The following is a 17,622-nucleotide window of genomic DNA, read 5'->3' as shown; positions in this document are numbered from 1 at the left end:
AACAACTGGAAATCCATTGATGCATTTGAATGATGGCATTGACGAAGCATATTGAAAGTACCATCATTTGCCAGAACATGATCAAATCTACTTTGGAAGGAGTACAGCCAGATGCGTCTTAGAAATCAGGAAGGGGAGACTTTGTCTCAGATACTTTGTACATGTTATCAGGAGAGGCCGGGCCTCAGAGAAAGATGTCATGTTGGTCTATGGAGATGTTTGCAAGAAAAGAGGGAGACTCTTAATGAAATGGATTGATTTAGTAGCTGCAAGAATGGGCTTGAACATAAAAATGACTGTGAGGATACCATGGGGCTGCTTCACCTAGGGTTGCTATGAGTGAGAACCAACTTGAAGATACCTTGCAACAACAATATCACTTCACTGGCTTTTCTCCTGAAGCACCTGCTTCTCTACCTATGTCGAGAAAGGAGCTTCTACAAGAATTTCAGTTTTTAACTACAAAAGGCTAAGAATGGACTCCCAAAGACATTTCCCTACCCTACAGAGCACATTAGCATTTGGTATGGAAAGAACTTACCATAGTAGCTCTTAAATTCACTGCCATTGAGTCAATTCTGGCTTATGACCCTACAGGTCAGGGTAGAATTGCCCCTGTGAGTTTCCAGGATTGTAACTCGTGATGGGTGTAGAAAGCCTGGTCTTTCTCCCAGGAGCTAGCTGGCTGGTTGTTTTTAACTGCTGACCTTGTTATTAGCAGCCCAAGCACAACCACAATCAGGATACATTCAGTAGATTTTTGACATTTGTACAGTGAAAGGCGTCCATATCCACTTCTGTAAGACTTCCCTGACTGTTAGAGTATTACTGTTGGCTACATAACCCGAATCAGGCTATGCATGATTTAAGAAAAAGCATCAGCTGACTTTGACTTCTTCAACCTCTGCCACACCCCACTGGTGACATCTAGTTAATACTGTGAATTCTTGGAATCTGAATGCAAACAAAATGAGAGGATATATATTTCAACTTTTACACCTTTGGCAATTCTGGACAGGGGCTTGTCCCAATTCCAGGGTCAGACTAACTCTATCATGAGGCTTCTTTGATCATTAAAAATGATAAGAACAACAAAGTCATTGTTATAGAGTTGATTCTGACTCACAGATATCGTATAGGATGGAGTAGACCCCCGGTGGTGCTGTGGGCTAGGCATGGGGCTGCTAAGCACAAGGTCAGTTCAAACCTACCAGCTTCCTAGTAGGATAAAGGTGAGGTAGGCCGCTCATGAAAAGATTAGTCTTGACAACTCCAAAGAGCGTTACTATGAGTTGGAATCATCTCCAGGGCATCATCATTGTTGTTCATCTTTGGTTAATTCTTTCTCTCTAAATGCAACCTGGTGTAAAGTGCTTCTCCACCAAGAGACCCCTAGAGGCTTTGTTGTTCTTGGGTGCCATCCTGCTGATCTTGACTCACAGTGACTCTGTGTAATGGGGTAGATTTGCCCTATAGGATTTTGTAGGCTGTAATGTCTATAGGAGCAGATTGCCAGGCCTTTCTCCCATGAAGCCACTGCTTGGGTATAAACCACTCACCAGAGCTTTTTAAGGCTGGGAGTGAATTTCTATAGGGAACTACCTGTGAGAACTATGCCTAGGGCATCATGTAAGCCTGCTGGTTTATTTCCCTTCTCCCAGGACTTCTCTAGCATGATAATGGCTGCCTGATACACTGGTGTTAGAGTTTATTCATTAATTTTGCACCTCTCTCCCCTATTAAAATATAAAACTCCTTGGCATAGGGAACACTTGAAGCTCTCCTTAATCAAAGCATCCAAATGTCAGCAAGTGTCAGATCCTTCATGGAAAGTCTATCTTGCTTGAGGGGAAAAAAGCTCTTAGGCAAGAATAGGGTGGTACATTCGGAGGACTAAAGTTGCCTACTTATTTGTCTGACCTAGGTTTGGTTCTGGCTATGACTGTCCACAACATAGATCCCCTGGGATTCCAGTTAGGGAATTTCTGAGAGACATTCTTCCCTGTGAGCTACCCAGCTCTTCTGGAATCTGTGACAGCTGCAAGTCAAAGCTTGCTCCCCACATGATGAGAACAGTGTCCTTGGGGTACCCAATATCATCCTTTGTCTTTTGTTCCCTCTGCGATGGAGATGAATCACTCACAGTGTTCGAATTCAGCCCAAGGGGCTTTTTTGAAGGTGGATTGTCAGTGAGACAGTGGTCGACATTAAAAACCTACTGGATTCAGGCTCAGAAATAGGGCTAATAATTTCTTGAGCCCAAGCTCCAGAAATGGCACAAAAATGGAATGGACAAAAATGAAAAGTAGGTTATGGATCCACAGTGATTTAATTCTCGGTGATATTTTCATTTTATGTAAATACAAAACAAAACAAAAACAACCCCCCAAAACCCAACAACCAACCCCTCCTCCCCCCAAATTCCTAATGGAAATAAAAACAGGAACCAAAATATATTGAATGTTTGATCAAGCAAAAATCCTTTCACATATCTTCCAAGATAGTTAAAACAAATATAGATGTTAAATAAAAGGCCCAGGTACCAAAGAGCAAAATTTAATGAAAGCCAGAACTGTTAAGTATGGATTCCTGTTGAGAAAAATGTCAATCTCTTTCAGAATTTCCCCATTGCTCTATTTTTAAGAAAAGTGTAGTAAAAATACATAATACAGTTAACTTTTTTTCTTGCGTTCATTTTCCCTTTCACCCCTTAATTGATGAAAAGCATCTTCTACTGGAGTCTTAGACCCTCACATAGCATGGTCCCTCGTTTTTAGCAAAGGCAGGCTCTCTCTGTCAGATCACATCACTGGCAGGCTCAGTGGCTGGAGAGGCATCTTCCCAGGCTTACGGCAAAAGATCTCTGGAGCATATTGATAGTAGACAGTTATTTCCAACTCCTACAGAACACAGACTCTCTACTGCTGGGGCATGTCCGATTCTGCAGCGGGAGGCTAAGGACTGAGAAAACTCGGTTACTGGTGCAAGAGCAGGAGTGGGAATGGGGGCATCAGCTGGCTGTAGTGAAAGCGAAAATCCATCTGGAAGGTTCTGGTTTATGTATCATGCCCACACTGATACGAGAGACTGAATAACAACAGTTGCGTTGAACAGCGGGAAGAGTTTGATTTGGGGATGGTTCTTTGCTGTGACTGGTGGAAGGAGAATGAGGAAGACACAGAATGGTGGGGTCCCACTGAGAGAATCCAGAGATGAAGCCAATCATGCTGCACCTAGGTAGGTTCCAAAACCTTTAGCTTGCCAATTTCCAATGATAACCCCTAGCAGAGAAGTCTGGTTAGCAGTAGGGGGTCAGAGAACAGCCAGATGTGGTTATCAATCAAAGCTAATGACACAGGGCACACACTGACTCATGCACCTAGGGGAATGACTGCTGGGGAACTGGAAGCCAATTGCACCAAGAATGAGCGTTGGAATCTCCAAGAAAGCTGTGTACCAGGCACTCCAAACAGCCTCCCCAAACGAAGTTGCAGTCAGCCTAATTTTCTCTCCATGAACCCTGTCACGTTTCCAGTCTTATTTTTGTTCAGCTTTATACACTATTTTAGGAGTATTGATTCTGGTCATTAGAATACAAAGTTTAGTCAGGTTGAAGATCAGCCTTCTTGGGGTAGAAGTCAGGCTTGGAAATCTTAAGGTCCCCCAATGTCATTATTAATCCATATCCCTGTTTGCTTTCGAATAATCCTGCTTTTGGTGCTAGATTGTTATCTGGCCACATGCTAAATTAACACTTTAATTTGACATTAAAAAACCTCCAAGTTGTGTGTTAGCAAAACACTCAGCTTCCAATGTGATCTCTCAAATGCAGGACAGGGCACAAAATGGAAGGCTCTGTTGCTTGTGGGCTTTGATGAGGCTTCCTCTTCCAACATGGTTTCATCACCTTCCTTTTGCACTTAGCACAGCAATTCCCCCACGTGGGAGGTTCTGCCGAGTAAGAGAGTCTACTGCACAACAGGGTTCCCCGCATAGATGTTACGCAAAGGAAAAACACGAATTGTGGGTGATGCCTTCCCGGCTTTTAGTGGATCTCAAGGCTCCACTTGGTCCAGGAAGCAAAAGGCTTTTCAGCCACCAGTTGCCTTTGGGCCTGAGCATCTCAGAAGGACACAGTACTCAGGTTGTGTGTTGACACAACTTGACTTTGACACTGAAGGACCATACAGTTCCATCAAAGACCCTTGGGAGTCTCTAAACACATGAAAGGAAGGTTTTCTGAGCGACCAGCAGTAACTTCAGAAGTCCACCTTTGATTGCCTGTTTGCCCTTCCCGAACCTCCTTCTGGGCTGCTTTGAATAGCAGTCTCTCCTCAGCAGTGTTTAGGGGATGGCACCCCAATCTTCTAACAACAACATCTAGTTCCATCCACGGCCTGGGGCTAAGAAGTAGAGGGTAAATTGGAGAGCCCTCAAGGCAGATTAGTTTCAAGGTTGCGGTTTTTTTTTTTCCCTTTTGCTTGCTTGTGAGGTGGAAGGAATCTTGATTCCCACACCTGAAAACGGAGGAGGTATGGGTAGAGGGTTGAGAGAGAGTAAGGAGTGGAAAAGAAGGGCCTAACAGAACCCGCAAACCATGGATATTAGTAAGCACAAGAATATTGCACATTAAGACACATTAACAGCCGAGTTAATCAAACATGATACAGTTTCCTCAGTAGTGTTGCAGACTTCTTCGACAAGGCTACTGTCTCCTGATTGCAGTACACAGTGCTATCTACCACCCTTGCTTAGCAAACAAACCAAAACAACAACAACAAAAAAAAAGGTGAGTGAACATCAAAGGAAAAGGGACAGCAAAACGGTTTTGTTTTTAATTCTTCTGGAAAGCCGGTTGACTTGTCGTCCTTGTGGTCGTGGTGGTCGGTGGCGGTTGAACTTCATTTTGTTGTTGTTTTGGGCACTGAAGGGTTTGGGACTGGGCGGAGCAGCCTGAACCTGCTCCCCAAGGGGTATCCGTCTGTCCGTCTGCTCCAGTTATAATCCCGTGGCGCCTAAGGGCATCCCTGAACTGTGGCTCATGCAGGGAATCGATTGCATGGACTTGGGGAAGTCGTGGCTGACCACCCGGCCGTTCTCGCCGCCGCTGCCGCTGCCGCTGGCGCCTGCCCCGCTGTTCCGGGGGAGGGTCGATGTCCGTATGGCTTCGTTGATGGACTGCTGTGGGATCAAGCAGAAACCCTTCTCAGGAGGACCGGGGGTTCTCCCCGGGTCCTTAGTAAGAACTGGCAAAGAGCGGGGGTCAAAACCGGGCCTAACATTCCAACCCAACTAGCCTCTCCATCCAACTCCTTTCCTAACCTGGAATATTCACCTTGACTCCCCAGGAGCCTATGACACTGTCTTGTGACTCTGACCGGATCTGATTCCATCTCTGGGTCTCGGGTTCTCTCTCTCTATAGGGGCGTGCTGGAGTGAGGGATCTCTGAGATCTTTTCTGGTCCTTACTTTCTGCCACGTCTAAAGGTGGAACAATTTCACAGTAGTGACATCCGACACATTTCTCCTCGTTTTTGTAGCGTCAACCCCCAAACAAACCGGTTACCAGAGTTGAGTCCATTTTGGCTTCTGGTCATGCCATGTGCGTTAGAGGAGAACTTCAGTCTAGAGGGCTGCCCATAGCTGTGACCTTCCTGAAGTAGATCACCGGCCTTTCTTCCCAGGAATTTCTGGCTAAATTTAACAACTAACCTTTTGCTTAGTCGTCAAGTGCTTAACTTTCTGTACTAGCCAGGGACTCCCTTATCTCTTTCAACGTTTCTAAATGGCCACTTCTCTAAAATACCATGGTCTGTGCACCTGTAAGATTTAATGATGCGATATGAAAATGTTTTGACTTTTTAAAAATGAGGTTATATTGCCATAGGGTTAAATTAAAAAAAAAGGTTTACTTCAGGAAAAATGCGATTTTAGCTCTAGTAGAATATGCTGAGGAAATGCAAGACTCCTTTGAATAGTGAAAGATACAAATGTGACTGGGGAGGGACATACGCTATCTAATCTTCCCTTCTAGGCCGACACCTCACACCAGTACTACTAAGATTACCATCCCTCAACCAAACTCACCCTCGCTGCCAGGGGGGCACTTCTGACTCACAGCGACCTTATGAAGAGTGGTTATGCTAAGTTCAAGGTTAGCATTTCCAAACCACCAGGCACTCCTCAGGAAGCAGACGAGGCTTTCTACTCCCATAAAGAGTTAAAGTTTCAGAAGCCCACAGAACCAGTTCTCCTTGTTCTATAGGGTTGCCATGATCGCAATTGGTAGCCTGTTGGACTTCTAGGGCAGACAAGGACTTCAAAAGGACACTATGGCTTCAGATGCGTTTAAGTGGAATGTTTAAGACTACAAACTGGAATCAGAGCCATATCTTATTAGACAAGAGGGAAGGTCTGTTCAGAGCACCTTTGGAGAAAGAAACTCTATCACTTCTGTTCTTATTCACCAATAACGTTCCCTGAAGAAACAATCTCAGGAGTTTTGATTTGAGGTTTGATGTAGACGGACTCAAGCAACCTGTTTCTTGATGAGGAGCCACACAGCGGCGAGAATTACCTACAGGTTGGAAGGTTTCTTTCTCCAACACCTCCCTACCCAGCCCGTAAGGCTCACTGTGTTCTCACCTCCTCCTTTCGGAAGCCTTTCTAGACTATACCCACTTACTGCAAATGCTGGCTCCTCGTTCCTACTGTTCCCCACGCATCAATATCCCTCTTGTGGAAAGGTCCTGCTTTAGTATCCAAGTTTTATCTTTTAGATAAAGGCAAGCACTGTTTCCCAGGGTAACTAGCCTACAAATAGATGCTTAATAAATATTCTTGAAACTGATCTAAGAAAAAACGACCATCTAAAACTCTTCTTAAAAAGCATATCACTTTTCCCCTTCATAATGCAGTGATTCTAGAGAGCCGAGGAGTCAGTAAACTTGATGTGGCCAGACAGACAAAGAGCAGGGTAGCTTTGACCAAGTTTTTGCTATTTCAGCTATAATTTTCTGGGAGTACCTTCTTACTCCCAATGCTGACAGTGTTTTCAAATTTTATTTCAATTTAAAATCCGTGAATCAGACAGCTATGCCCCATGTGATCCTCCACCTACATTGTCCTGTCTCCTTCTCAGAGTTACAGACTTGATTTCTCAAAAATCGGTCTTGCTTGCCTTCTACTGAAGAGAATGCAAGACACGGACTATATTCTGTTAAGTCCAAAGTAAAATAAATACCTCTATGTGATGCTATCCAGAGAGCATGTGAATATGACCACATGAGAAATTAAGGGTTACTCATTCTCATCACAACGTTTTTTTTTTTTTTTTTTGGTAGGAGGTGAGAAGTTTTAGAATGTCTACAGATTAGCTTAAAATGTCTATCCTCTATGAACCCCCTCCCCCCTGCTACATTGTTCTAATGGGAAAAAAAGTGAAAATTCACACAGACCACCTTGAGTGTCTCACATTTCTATCATATGCCATAGAAGTTGCTGGTATTTGATGAATTTGTCGTAAAGGAGAAGATGGGTGGTAGAATCAACATAGGCACTTCCCAGAGTCTGAGATAACTTAGCTGGGAATGTTAACTAAAATTCTTCGAAGCCATGTCATTAGAATTGGCTTTCAGGGATGCTGAGTGCCTTTCTGAGGTCACAGACTCCATAGCCCTATTGATCATAAGTATTAACTGCTTACTGGCTCACTTCCTCATAATGTTTTATTAAACAGCTACTTAAGCAGTGTCTACACCAGAGACACAAAATTCAAGGGCAAGAAATGATTGCAAAATGTTTAATTCACACTTTTTTTGACACCCCATTCACTACTTTCCAAAAGTTTAGGGGCAACATAAAGGTCTGCTCCTTCCTTTTCCTTGTAGGGAACCTCAGGAAAAGAGATGAATTGTCAAAAGTTTGGAATGGGAAGTTATGCTGAAAGACGACTCCAAGAAACCTATGAGAGCCCAGCCCAAGGATACTGACTGCCTTGTTTGTCTAGGTCTGACATGTTTTCAACGTTTGACCCAGCACAGCCTTCCCACATTTCCATCACTCATTGTTGTGGAAAATATTAGTTCGGGTCTTTGGTCAGATTTCTGATTTCTACCTGGCTTTTGCAAGTTTTACTGTGCTTCACTTGGCTCTCCATCTTGGTCGTGTGCTGGAATCACCCGGGGTGTGTGGAGAGTGAAATGCTGAGGCCTGGGTTCTGCCTCCGAGATAGTGATTTCTTTGAGCTGTGGACCTGACAGGTGATTCTAATACAGAAGCGAGGCCGGAAAACGCTAACCCAGTTTCCTTCACAGAGAATCCGAGGACTTACAACGGACTTGCTTAAGAGAACAGGCCCATGTAACCTGGTGGCAAAGTAGTACGAGTCCTGTGGCTATGATGCTTAAGGTGATGTCATCCCTCCCCTTGCCTTTCAGAAGGAGTTTCCCATCATCCACTCTTGACAGACCGGTCATTTTAGAGTTCATTCTTGTCTTGGTATTGTTATTTCCAAAGTGGATATGCAGATTAGGGGTAGGCTGGAGATGCAACATCCAACCAAAAATTGGGTCCTTGGAGATGCATTTCTCCAATAATGATCACATTCTAACTTTTCAATTACTAGCCCTTCTGAAAAACCAAAACCCAAACCTATCTGCCCATCCTCTGCTTGTCACAGCACACCCGGATAAAATGAACAAAATCTCAAACCCCAGTAACGACCTCATCCTTGTACATGCACTGAGAGCCAAACTGCTGACCACCTGCTGTGGAGGAGGCTCCCCTCTGTGTTACCAAGTCTCTCAGATGCTCGCTAATTCCAGGGAAATATGCAAGGCTTCAATCCCTGTTGCTTAAATACAGCCATGTCCTCACAGCCACTTATAATTATGAAAGGGCAGCGGGCCTCCTGGGGGTGGAAGGGGCTGGCGACTGTTTCCCTTTGGGAATAGGGAGGTGTATAATAGAGCTCCTTGCTCCTTAAACATCAGCTAAGGATTCCAGTTCCCAGGAAACTGGAGCTTTTCTTCAATGTAGAATATGTCTTAGGGTACATATTTCTCATAGAATATGGCAGTTTGATTCATACTCAGTTGGTAAGGTCTGCCTGAAGTCCTGCTCTCACCCCATGATGCTCATAGTCTACCTCTTTCAGTCTTTCTGCATCTCAGGCTCTCCGGTCTTCTCCATCTCAGAGCAAGTGTTATAGTGTTTGTGTCTCAAACACTTGTAGATCCTCTGCTAGCAAATCGTAACCACTGGTTAATTCCTCTCCAGGCTTCAAGCCTATTAAATATCTAATATCTCACGGAAGCTACTCCCACTACCTGTCCCCCACCCCCAAACACATACCTGCGCCCTGATCAGGAGCGGCCCTCTGCCCTGGGCTCGGCAGTACCACTCACACCACTCATTGAGCATGTTGAGTACTTTTGATCTTCCCATCAAATGCTAAGTTTCCTGAGAATAAAAACTCTTTGTGTCCCCAGAGCCAAAGGATGCCTAGCCCCCAGTGGTGCTTAGTGTGTCTTTGTGGAATGAATGGCTACTGTAGTCCTTCCCACCATCACTGTGACACCTACTATCTGCCCTGCTAATGTACCACTCCAAAGGGGAAAGAAAACCAACAAGATACAGCTAGCAGTGTATGCCTCAGACAACCTCTACCGCTAGACTAGGAATATCTAAGGGCTTTCTGCCCCTCGTTATCGTTGAGAACCGCTCAGGTGTCAGACTTGAAGGGATACATAGTTAGGTGCCCAAAATCATCTGTTGCTGTGTGGTTGGCACTTAAGCCCTGGTGGGTTACACCTTTGGTTTCTAACCACAATGTCAGTGGTTCAAACCTAGTAGTTTCTCTGTGGAGGAAGGGGAGGTTGTCTGCTTCCATAACGATGTGCAGACTTGGAATCCCTCTACAGGGTCTCTAGGACTTGTAACGAGTTAGTGGAAGTGTTCATTTTTGTGTGACCGGCTCAGGGAAAAGAAGTTTAGGAGAAGCACTTTGGCTAATACCATGGACTTAGTGAAGGCCAAGTCTGAGGACTAGCTTCTGTTCCTTAGCTTCAAAGTTGTGCAATATTGGGCAAGATGCTTTGATTCCTTCAAGCCACATTTCTTCATCTGTAAGACTATGAGAACACCACAATATAGGGCTAATGAAAATGTGTATTAGAGACTTTTGAACATGAGAATTGCTAAAAAAAAAAAAAGTTATTTCCTTCTTCCCATCACTCTATGTCCTGTGCGCCTCTCTTCCTACTTTCATCCATGTAGTGTGAGAAAGGGTTCTGTGAACAGTATTATTGTTTTGAATCCTGCAAAGGCTGGACTTAAACCATTGTAGGGGCTCTGGGCCTCAAGGGTCGCCAGTTACTGTTACAAAGAAAGAGATCAGAGGGGACGTTTTCCTTGAAGGCTCTCATCACATCACTACAGACTTCTGTGTGACTTTGGAGCCTGGACCTCTAGAGCTAACTGCCTCTGAATAATGCAAAACAGAAAGATAACTAGAGCCGCATAAATGGAAATCTGAGAGGCATGTGGGATAGCTTCCACTTGTCTCCTTGGATGAGTGGGGATTTGATGAAGTTTTAGAAACTGAGGGATGGGTTCATCTATAAAGGCAGTGGGAGTGCGAGTGTGTATCTATTCTGCAGTTTAGAGATTAAGAATTCTATTAGGAGCCTCAATGAGTTGGGCAGAAGTCATGTCAAGTGGAATTAATCACAGAAGACTGTGATGGAAGACTTTGAATGAATGCTTCCAAGAGACTATGATTTTGGTGTCTGAGATACTTAAGGTCATTAAATTTAACTTTCCTTTATTGTAAAGGAAGGGTAAGAACATCTCCAAGAGGTCACGTCGTGACTCCGTGGTCTCTTCTAAGAGCTCTTGTCTTAAAATGAATATTGCTACTTTAGTGGTAAAAGTCAGCACTGCCCCAGTGACAATAGGGCTCCAGTCTGTAGCCATCTTGCTACCAATGCCTGGCAGCGGTTACGATTACTGGGAGTCATGGTAATCCGACGGGAAGGCTGGGGGCCTGGTCTCATCAGATTTTACACAGATAGATGGACCAAAGCCACCTCGAATGATGTTTCATGCACTTCCGAGGCTCGGTCATTTTTATGGTAGGCTTTTCTTAACCCGAGAGCAACTCTCTCCCGTGGCTCATTTCACCCTCTAAGAGAGTCTCTTTTCGGGATGCAATTCCATATTCATTTCACTAAGACTTAGTTCATGTGGGTAGGGAGTAAACAAAATAAAATCAGCCACAGCTTCTTCCCTTATGGAACTCACGGTCTATATAGCTCACGAAACTTAGCGCATGTAAGTGAGGGGAAGCCAAAGGAAGGTTTTAAAGTAAGTGGTAATGCGGGATATTATTACCCACGTTGTTATTCTTTATGAAGGGTTTACTATGGCCCTGGCATTCTGCTAGGCCCTTTATACCCGCTTATCTCATATAAGCCTCACAACAATTTTATCAGAGGTATTTTGCCTCTACTGTTTCACAGAAAAATAAAATAAAAAATGGCATAGTGTCATTGTCAATGAGAACAATAGGCTAGATTGATGCGGGGCAGTGGTCTCTGGAGCCTGTGCTCTTGACCACTGCTTTGCACTGTCTCTGGGGGAAGCAGTGAGAAGGAGCAACTCTGATTGGTCCTGGGCCCTGGTTTGTGTGAAGAAACCTTTATATGGGTACTGGGGGCTCCTTGTTGTGCCCAGTCAAGCTCTCTTGAAGTCTGCCCTGGGCTGAAGGGCTGAGGCCCACATGTTTGCTATTCCATGTCTTTGATTCAATCACATGTTCTAAGAGAAATTAGTGGTGAGGAGGTAGTCAAAGATAGGACCGAGGTCATCCTAGATGACCTGGCCAAATACCACCACGCCACCACCTTGATTGATCCTTGTTGTTGTATCATAGGGTTTAGCGTGGGACCTCTGGCACATGATACAGAAAGAGCATGGTCTTCACTGAGGACAAGTTTGCATACAGCCACATAATAGGGACGCATGGGGTGGGTGTGCGGGCATGGAGTGCTTGCGGAGGGCACATTGCCTGGGAGGAGGTAGCAGGAGAGTGCTATGAAGCACAAATTCTGAGTACCAGAAAGACCACTCACGCCTCTCCTTGTACGTGGAATGGAGAGTTTCCAAATAGTGGGAGCAAATGCCCAGAGTGATCTTCTCCCAGGGAACACTAGAGATAGTCCTGATCCAATGGTAACCTTAACTGAGCGGAAGAGTGACAGCCGGTTGGAAGGGAGGAGAGAAAGTCCTGCTACCAAGTCATTATCTGGTCAACCCAAGAGAATCACGTAGAGAAACCACACTCCCACTGCCGGCATCTAGAGGGCGTATGTGCCTCTCCCCTGTTCTTGGTTGAAATCCAACTCTCAGCCCCTGTGTCTTTGGGGAAGCTTTCTCCAATTTCATTCTCCTCTAAATACCTTTCTTTCTCCTACGATTCTTTCTCCTTTAAACAAGTCTTTCTGCCTAGACCACAGGTTGACTCATTAATTAATTTTTCTGGACCCATTTTTTGCTAATCTCCTAAATATCACAGACCGCGTTTCTCATTTCTCTGCCCCCACCAAGATGCCTTGCTCCTAGTGTTGTTCACATTGATACCATCTCCATAAATACATTCTTAATGAAACTGAAAGAAGAAATATGAGGGCTACGTGAGTGGTGTTACTAAGAGCTTGCTGTCGCAAATCTGCCTAGAGACACCCAGGAAGAAAACCCTAGCTATACACTAAAAGGACATCATGCGTGGTAAAGTAGAGGGCAAAAACGAGGAAGATCCAAGCAGATGGATGGATACAGTGGCTACAACAAGGGGATCAAACATAAGAATAATTCTGAGGATGGTGCTGGCCTGGAAGGTGTTCTGTCCTGTTTTTCCCTAGAGTCACTGTGACTGGGAACGGACTCAGTGTTACTATTGAAAAATCCCCCGTTGACAACCTCAAGGAGTCCAGGTCTACACTGAGCCACAAGGGTTCACCAGGAGGTGGAGTTGACTCATGGCTACAGGTGTGTGTGTGTGTGTTTAAGGCGACACAATCCAAATTCCCTTGGGAATCCCTTTAACCGCTATGCTTTCCTGGAGTGATTCAGCTCCGCCGTCCATACCTCCAAGAATGTGGTGCCTCTGTCCTTTCGGCTAGTCCATCCTAGATTTAGGCAGCTCGGTTAGAGAACTAGATCTTGCCGTAGGGTTAACACATGTCCGGTCATTGTTTTCAGTCAGTCGTCCCTTGGAAGCCCATCTGACCAGTGTGCTTTCATTTCCCCTGGGAAGTCTCCATGGTTTTACAGACAGCCCTCACGGCCGTCATAACTCTCTTCTCCGGGCCCCTTTAGCTATATTCAGAGTGTTTTGGCTCCTCTCACTGATGGATCTGCTTGCTCTCCTCTTTGTGAATGCACACCTTAAGACGTGGTACCTGAGAGAGATCTATCCACCAATCAGGGCACGCGGTAAAGCTCCCCTCTTATTTTGGGTGTTTCCCTTTTATGGACGTGATGTGGGAGACACTCCATCTCTGTGGGGACTGCTATTCTCTCAAGTCGTGCTGCTGACTGTTTGCTCAAACCCCTGGCCCCTATCTTACTGGGTCTCTGTTGGATGCAGTTGCTTCCTTGAGCCCCCTGCTCCCCTTGGACACATAGCCCCTCCCTTCCATTCTCTCAGCTTCCTCTCTGTCAGGATTCTCCTCCCAGCGTTCCCCCTCTTGCCTCAGGGTGGCCTCAATCTCTTAGCACTCCCCACTCTCTCTAGAAAAGGACCCCTGAGACCCAGCTGCATCACTGAACAGGTTAGGGAAAAGGCCTGGGAGGACGATGCCACCTTCATCCGCTTGGATTCACTACGGGATTTGTAGCAGAACTCGATTAAGGCAACCAGCATGGCTAATCCAAGGCCTCCGATCAGGATGTAGAATACTCCCGCCACATTGCTGAGGCTCAGAGCACTCGTCTTGTCCTACAAAGAGGGAAGGGGATGGGGGAGGGGGAAAGAGCAAAGTGAGTCCAGAGGCTAATGACCATCCAACAATATATTTACACACATGCACTCAAACCCATAACCCTCTTTAAACATTCATAATAAGTACAAAGTTTTTTCACTCTTTCCTCAAGTGTAAAACCATTCCCCAAGGGGGGAAGTGTGTGTGTGTGTGTGTGTGCAAATACTGATTCATTTGTGTGTGTGCACATGCACTCACACATACATGTGTAAAGACATAAAACTTCTTTAGACTTCCCTGATTGGGGTGACTGAATAACTACGATTCCCCTTTTCTGCAATGCCTTTTCTAGAGAGGGGATACCCCACCCCACAAATAGGGTAGCCTCTACCAACAACATTCTTGGCCTTACCCCCATTCTTTCAGAAAACCGTGTCCCTCCTTTACACCCCAGTTTCTGTCCTCCCATTGTTACTCAGCAGCACACTGAGTTAGCAGCACACTGAGTGAGCACACGGGGTTAGCTTGTTGTTTATGTCTCTGAACATTTTTTTCTGAGCATTGGTACTTAAGCTGATCTTTCCTCTACATATGCATTTTCTCTCAACATAGTAAGACAGTTATTAGCAGTATAATAAAGGCCAACTGCTATATATCTTTAACTTACTGCTCTGAGTCCCAATTTAGGAAGAAAAAAAAGGGAAAGAAAACTAGGGGTCTTGAAATAGTAAAAATGAAAAAGGCACTGAAATAGAAAAATGGCTCTGTTAAATTCTAATAATTATACTTAATTGGTGTCATTTCTCGACCTGAAATGCTTGGTACAACACACTAGAGGCAGACCACGTGGCTGAATGGAAAAGCCTCTATTGCCTGCAGTGAAAGATTTTGCATTGACTTCAGATGAGCAAAGAAGCAGGGAGCAGGGTGCTTCGCTCCCAGGACTTAGGGGACAAGAACTTGTGCCCAAGAAACGTGGAGAGAGCTCATGCTCTGGAGCCTGAGAAACGCTGTAATCTGGTGAGACCATTCCTGAGTTCTGTCATCTCTCAGGGAGCCCAAAATGCGGAGGGATAGTATAGTACCTTCACAAGTGGGAAGAACACGATACAACAAAAACGTGGTAGGAGCTAAGGGCTCAGAGAGAGGGAGAGACCTGCTTGGATGCTTTACACAAGGTTTGAAGCAAGAGTATAACTTTAAATCTCAGAAGCTTATCATCCCCAGATGTCATGGTAGTTTTAACATCTTTGGTTATATGGTTTGCTCAGGTAAGGCAGGAGTGCATTGAATAAAATGAAACACCTCACTGGCACAGGTGTAGAACATGGTTGGTTGGCTGGTTGGTGGTATTGGGCAGGACATGACTTTTACACTCATCTGTTTTCAGTTGAGGATGTAGGCAAGCTTCACACAAGGTGTCGTGTGTTTCCCTGGGGACACCTCTGACATCTCCCTGTTCAAATGTGGGTGTGTTAAAAAAGGATTCCTACTGACCTGTGCCCTAGTTCTACAGGTGCACTGTATGTGAGACAGCTGGGTTGAGCATGGGTTCAGCAGCTGGCAAATAGGAGCATGCCTCCCCACTCCAGAAATAACCTTGGCCAGCAGAACTGTAGGATGATCTAGAGCACATCCTCTGTGTGGCTTCCTATATTGCTGAAGCAGATGGCTTTTGAATATGGGTTACCCTTGGCAAGGCGTAGCCCGGCTTTGGAAGCCACTGAAATGACTACTCTGAGGGGCAGAATTTCTCTTGCTCTGGTATTATAGCCCGATAAGGGAAATGTGCAGAAATGAGTTTGGCACTTGTTTTAAGAATTGGCTGAACAAGTGAATTCCCTCTTGGCATGATTTTTCTGCAGAATATTCAAAATGTCTCCCTGCTTTCTTTTCTAGGAACCTGGCATTCTGCCTCTGGAGAATAATGTTTAGACTCCTTGGAAGACTTACGGCTATCAGAATTTATTGTCCTGTTCTACGGGACCTTGGGCATGGTGGGATGGGATGGGGCACCGTAACTGTTAACAGCTTACATCTTAGCATGGAACGATTGATGGCAATGCTTAGAGGAAGCAGATGTTAACCAAATCGAGGAAAACTGGTGGACCACAAGCTGTGGGGATACGGAGCTCACAGTGGTGAGCTCACAAACAGTATTTCAGTAGATGGAAGTCCACCTTAGCCCCCTGGTCACCAAGTCTGCATTCTTGCTCATGGCTATTTTCCAGGTATCCATTTGGACTCTCTTTGAGGATAAGGGGGTGGGGTGCATGTCTTTTCTATGGCTATCTCCAGTCGACCCTACAAGGGTAGCTGCTGCCTTGGTTCTAGAAGGAAGCTGTTTTTCTTGTCTTCTGATATACTTGGGAAGGAAAACAGTCACAAGAAGGTAGGGGCTCTAGGCCATGTATCTATAGGATGAAGAGGATCTAGTGAGTGAGTTTTGGATTATGTCTGGAAGTGAAGGGCACCCGCCCTTCCGACAAAGGTCTCTGGTGCGTGGAGATGGGGTCAGGGAGACACACATCCCAGACAGCCGAAGAGCATTAGGTCACTGCCACCTCCTGCAGGACAATTACTGCCTTAGATTCTTCTCCCTGCCAACGTGGTTCTGTAGCAGCAGGAGCAGAAACGCCCTCTGCAGTCAGTGGTACCTGGACTCTACCAGCATCCACATCAGAAAGCACATTAGTTATAACAGAAGTCTCTAAATTTGTTAGAGTAGGGGAGGAGAACTGGGTGTTGATGTTTTCTTAGTCCAGACAGTAGAGAAGCTTCCAATTAAGCAGGAATTTGTGATTTTCCCTATGTGTTCCATTAGCTCTTCAGGTTTTTTGTTCTTTCTAAGGATCCCTGAGGCCCAGGTCTTCTGTTCAGTTGCTGCTACTGATTCGTTTTGACTCATGGGGGGCTCTCTTGGGGGTGGAGACAGAAGTTCCTTCTGAGGACCAGAGCTGATTACTCCCCTGCGTCTCCATATCAGAGAGGGGCTTCCTCTTGGACTTGTGTACAAATAGTTGTGTTCACAGTCCATGGGCAAGTCGTAGACTTCACAGTCTATGGAGTTTGAGCACTTCTCTGGAAGAACCCAGTCTCTTCCAATCCCATAGCAGCTGTACTTTCAAAAAGCCAGGCAGCTTGGTGGTGGGAGAGGGAAAGTCACAACTTGTCTCCCACCAAGAGGGGGGAAGAGAATGACAGTCCAGAGAAGATTGACAGGTGAAAGGAACATGAAAGAAAATCCCATGTCTCTGAATTGATGGGCTTGTTGCTATGGTGCTGAAGCCCTGAAGCGCCCGCCCCCTTTATCTGTTCTTTTGAATCTGTTTGTTGTCTCGATCACGACCTCCTTCTGTGGAAGGAACAGAAATCACATTTCTTTCTCTTCTTCCCTTATTTGGGGTCCGTCCCAAACTCTCTCCGAATTGACTCCCTTCCCCAAAGTGTTGGGCCTGGCTCGAGTCTTCATGAGGTCAGGACCAGGGTCTGGCAGAGAGCCCCGAGGCTTTCTTCAGAGTCAACAAAAGCTCTGGAAACCATGGCCATTCCTAGAGTTCTGGTCCCTTCCGCTGGAACTGATACGCCTGGACCACGTCTGAGATTTCAAGAGCAGGTGTTTCTCTACCTGCGGCCA

At 45.4% G+C, this 17,622-nt stretch overlaps 1 protein-coding gene and 1 non-coding gene across 5 annotated transcripts in view; both read right to left on the bottom strand.

Moving 5' to 3' along the window:
- Positions 1 to 4,998: 4,998 nt before the first annotated feature.
- GRIA1 (glutamate ionotropic receptor AMPA type subunit 1) overlaps positions 4,999 to 17,622 on the bottom strand; it is a 379,675-nt gene continuing 367,051 nt past the window's right edge. For all 4 annotated transcript variants that reach the window (XM_075543167.1, XM_075543168.1, XM_075543169.1 and 1 more), the window contains 2 exons: positions 13,868 to 14,002; positions 4,999 to 5,202 (listed from right to left, as the gene is read on the bottom strand). In XM_075543167.1, coding sequence (XP_075399282.1) covers positions 4,999 to 5,202; positions 13,868 to 14,002 — 339 coding nt within the window. The remainder of the gene's footprint in view (positions 5,203 to 13,867; positions 14,003 to 17,622) is intronic.
- Positions 7,734 to 7,867, bottom strand: LOC142442153 (small nucleolar RNA SNORA13). The gene has a single exon (XR_012783387.1). It is a non-coding gene; the product is annotated as a small nucleolar RNA SNORA13 (small nucleolar RNA).

The sequence above is a fragment of the Tenrec ecaudatus genome, chromosome 2 (genome assembly GCF_050624435.1).
Source record: "Tenrec ecaudatus isolate mTenEca1 chromosome 2, mTenEca1.hap1, whole genome shotgun sequence".
Taxonomy (NCBI): domain Eukaryota; kingdom Metazoa; phylum Chordata; class Mammalia; order Afrosoricida; family Tenrecidae; genus Tenrec; species Tenrec ecaudatus.
This window is presented reverse-complemented; position numbering and strand designations above follow the sequence as displayed.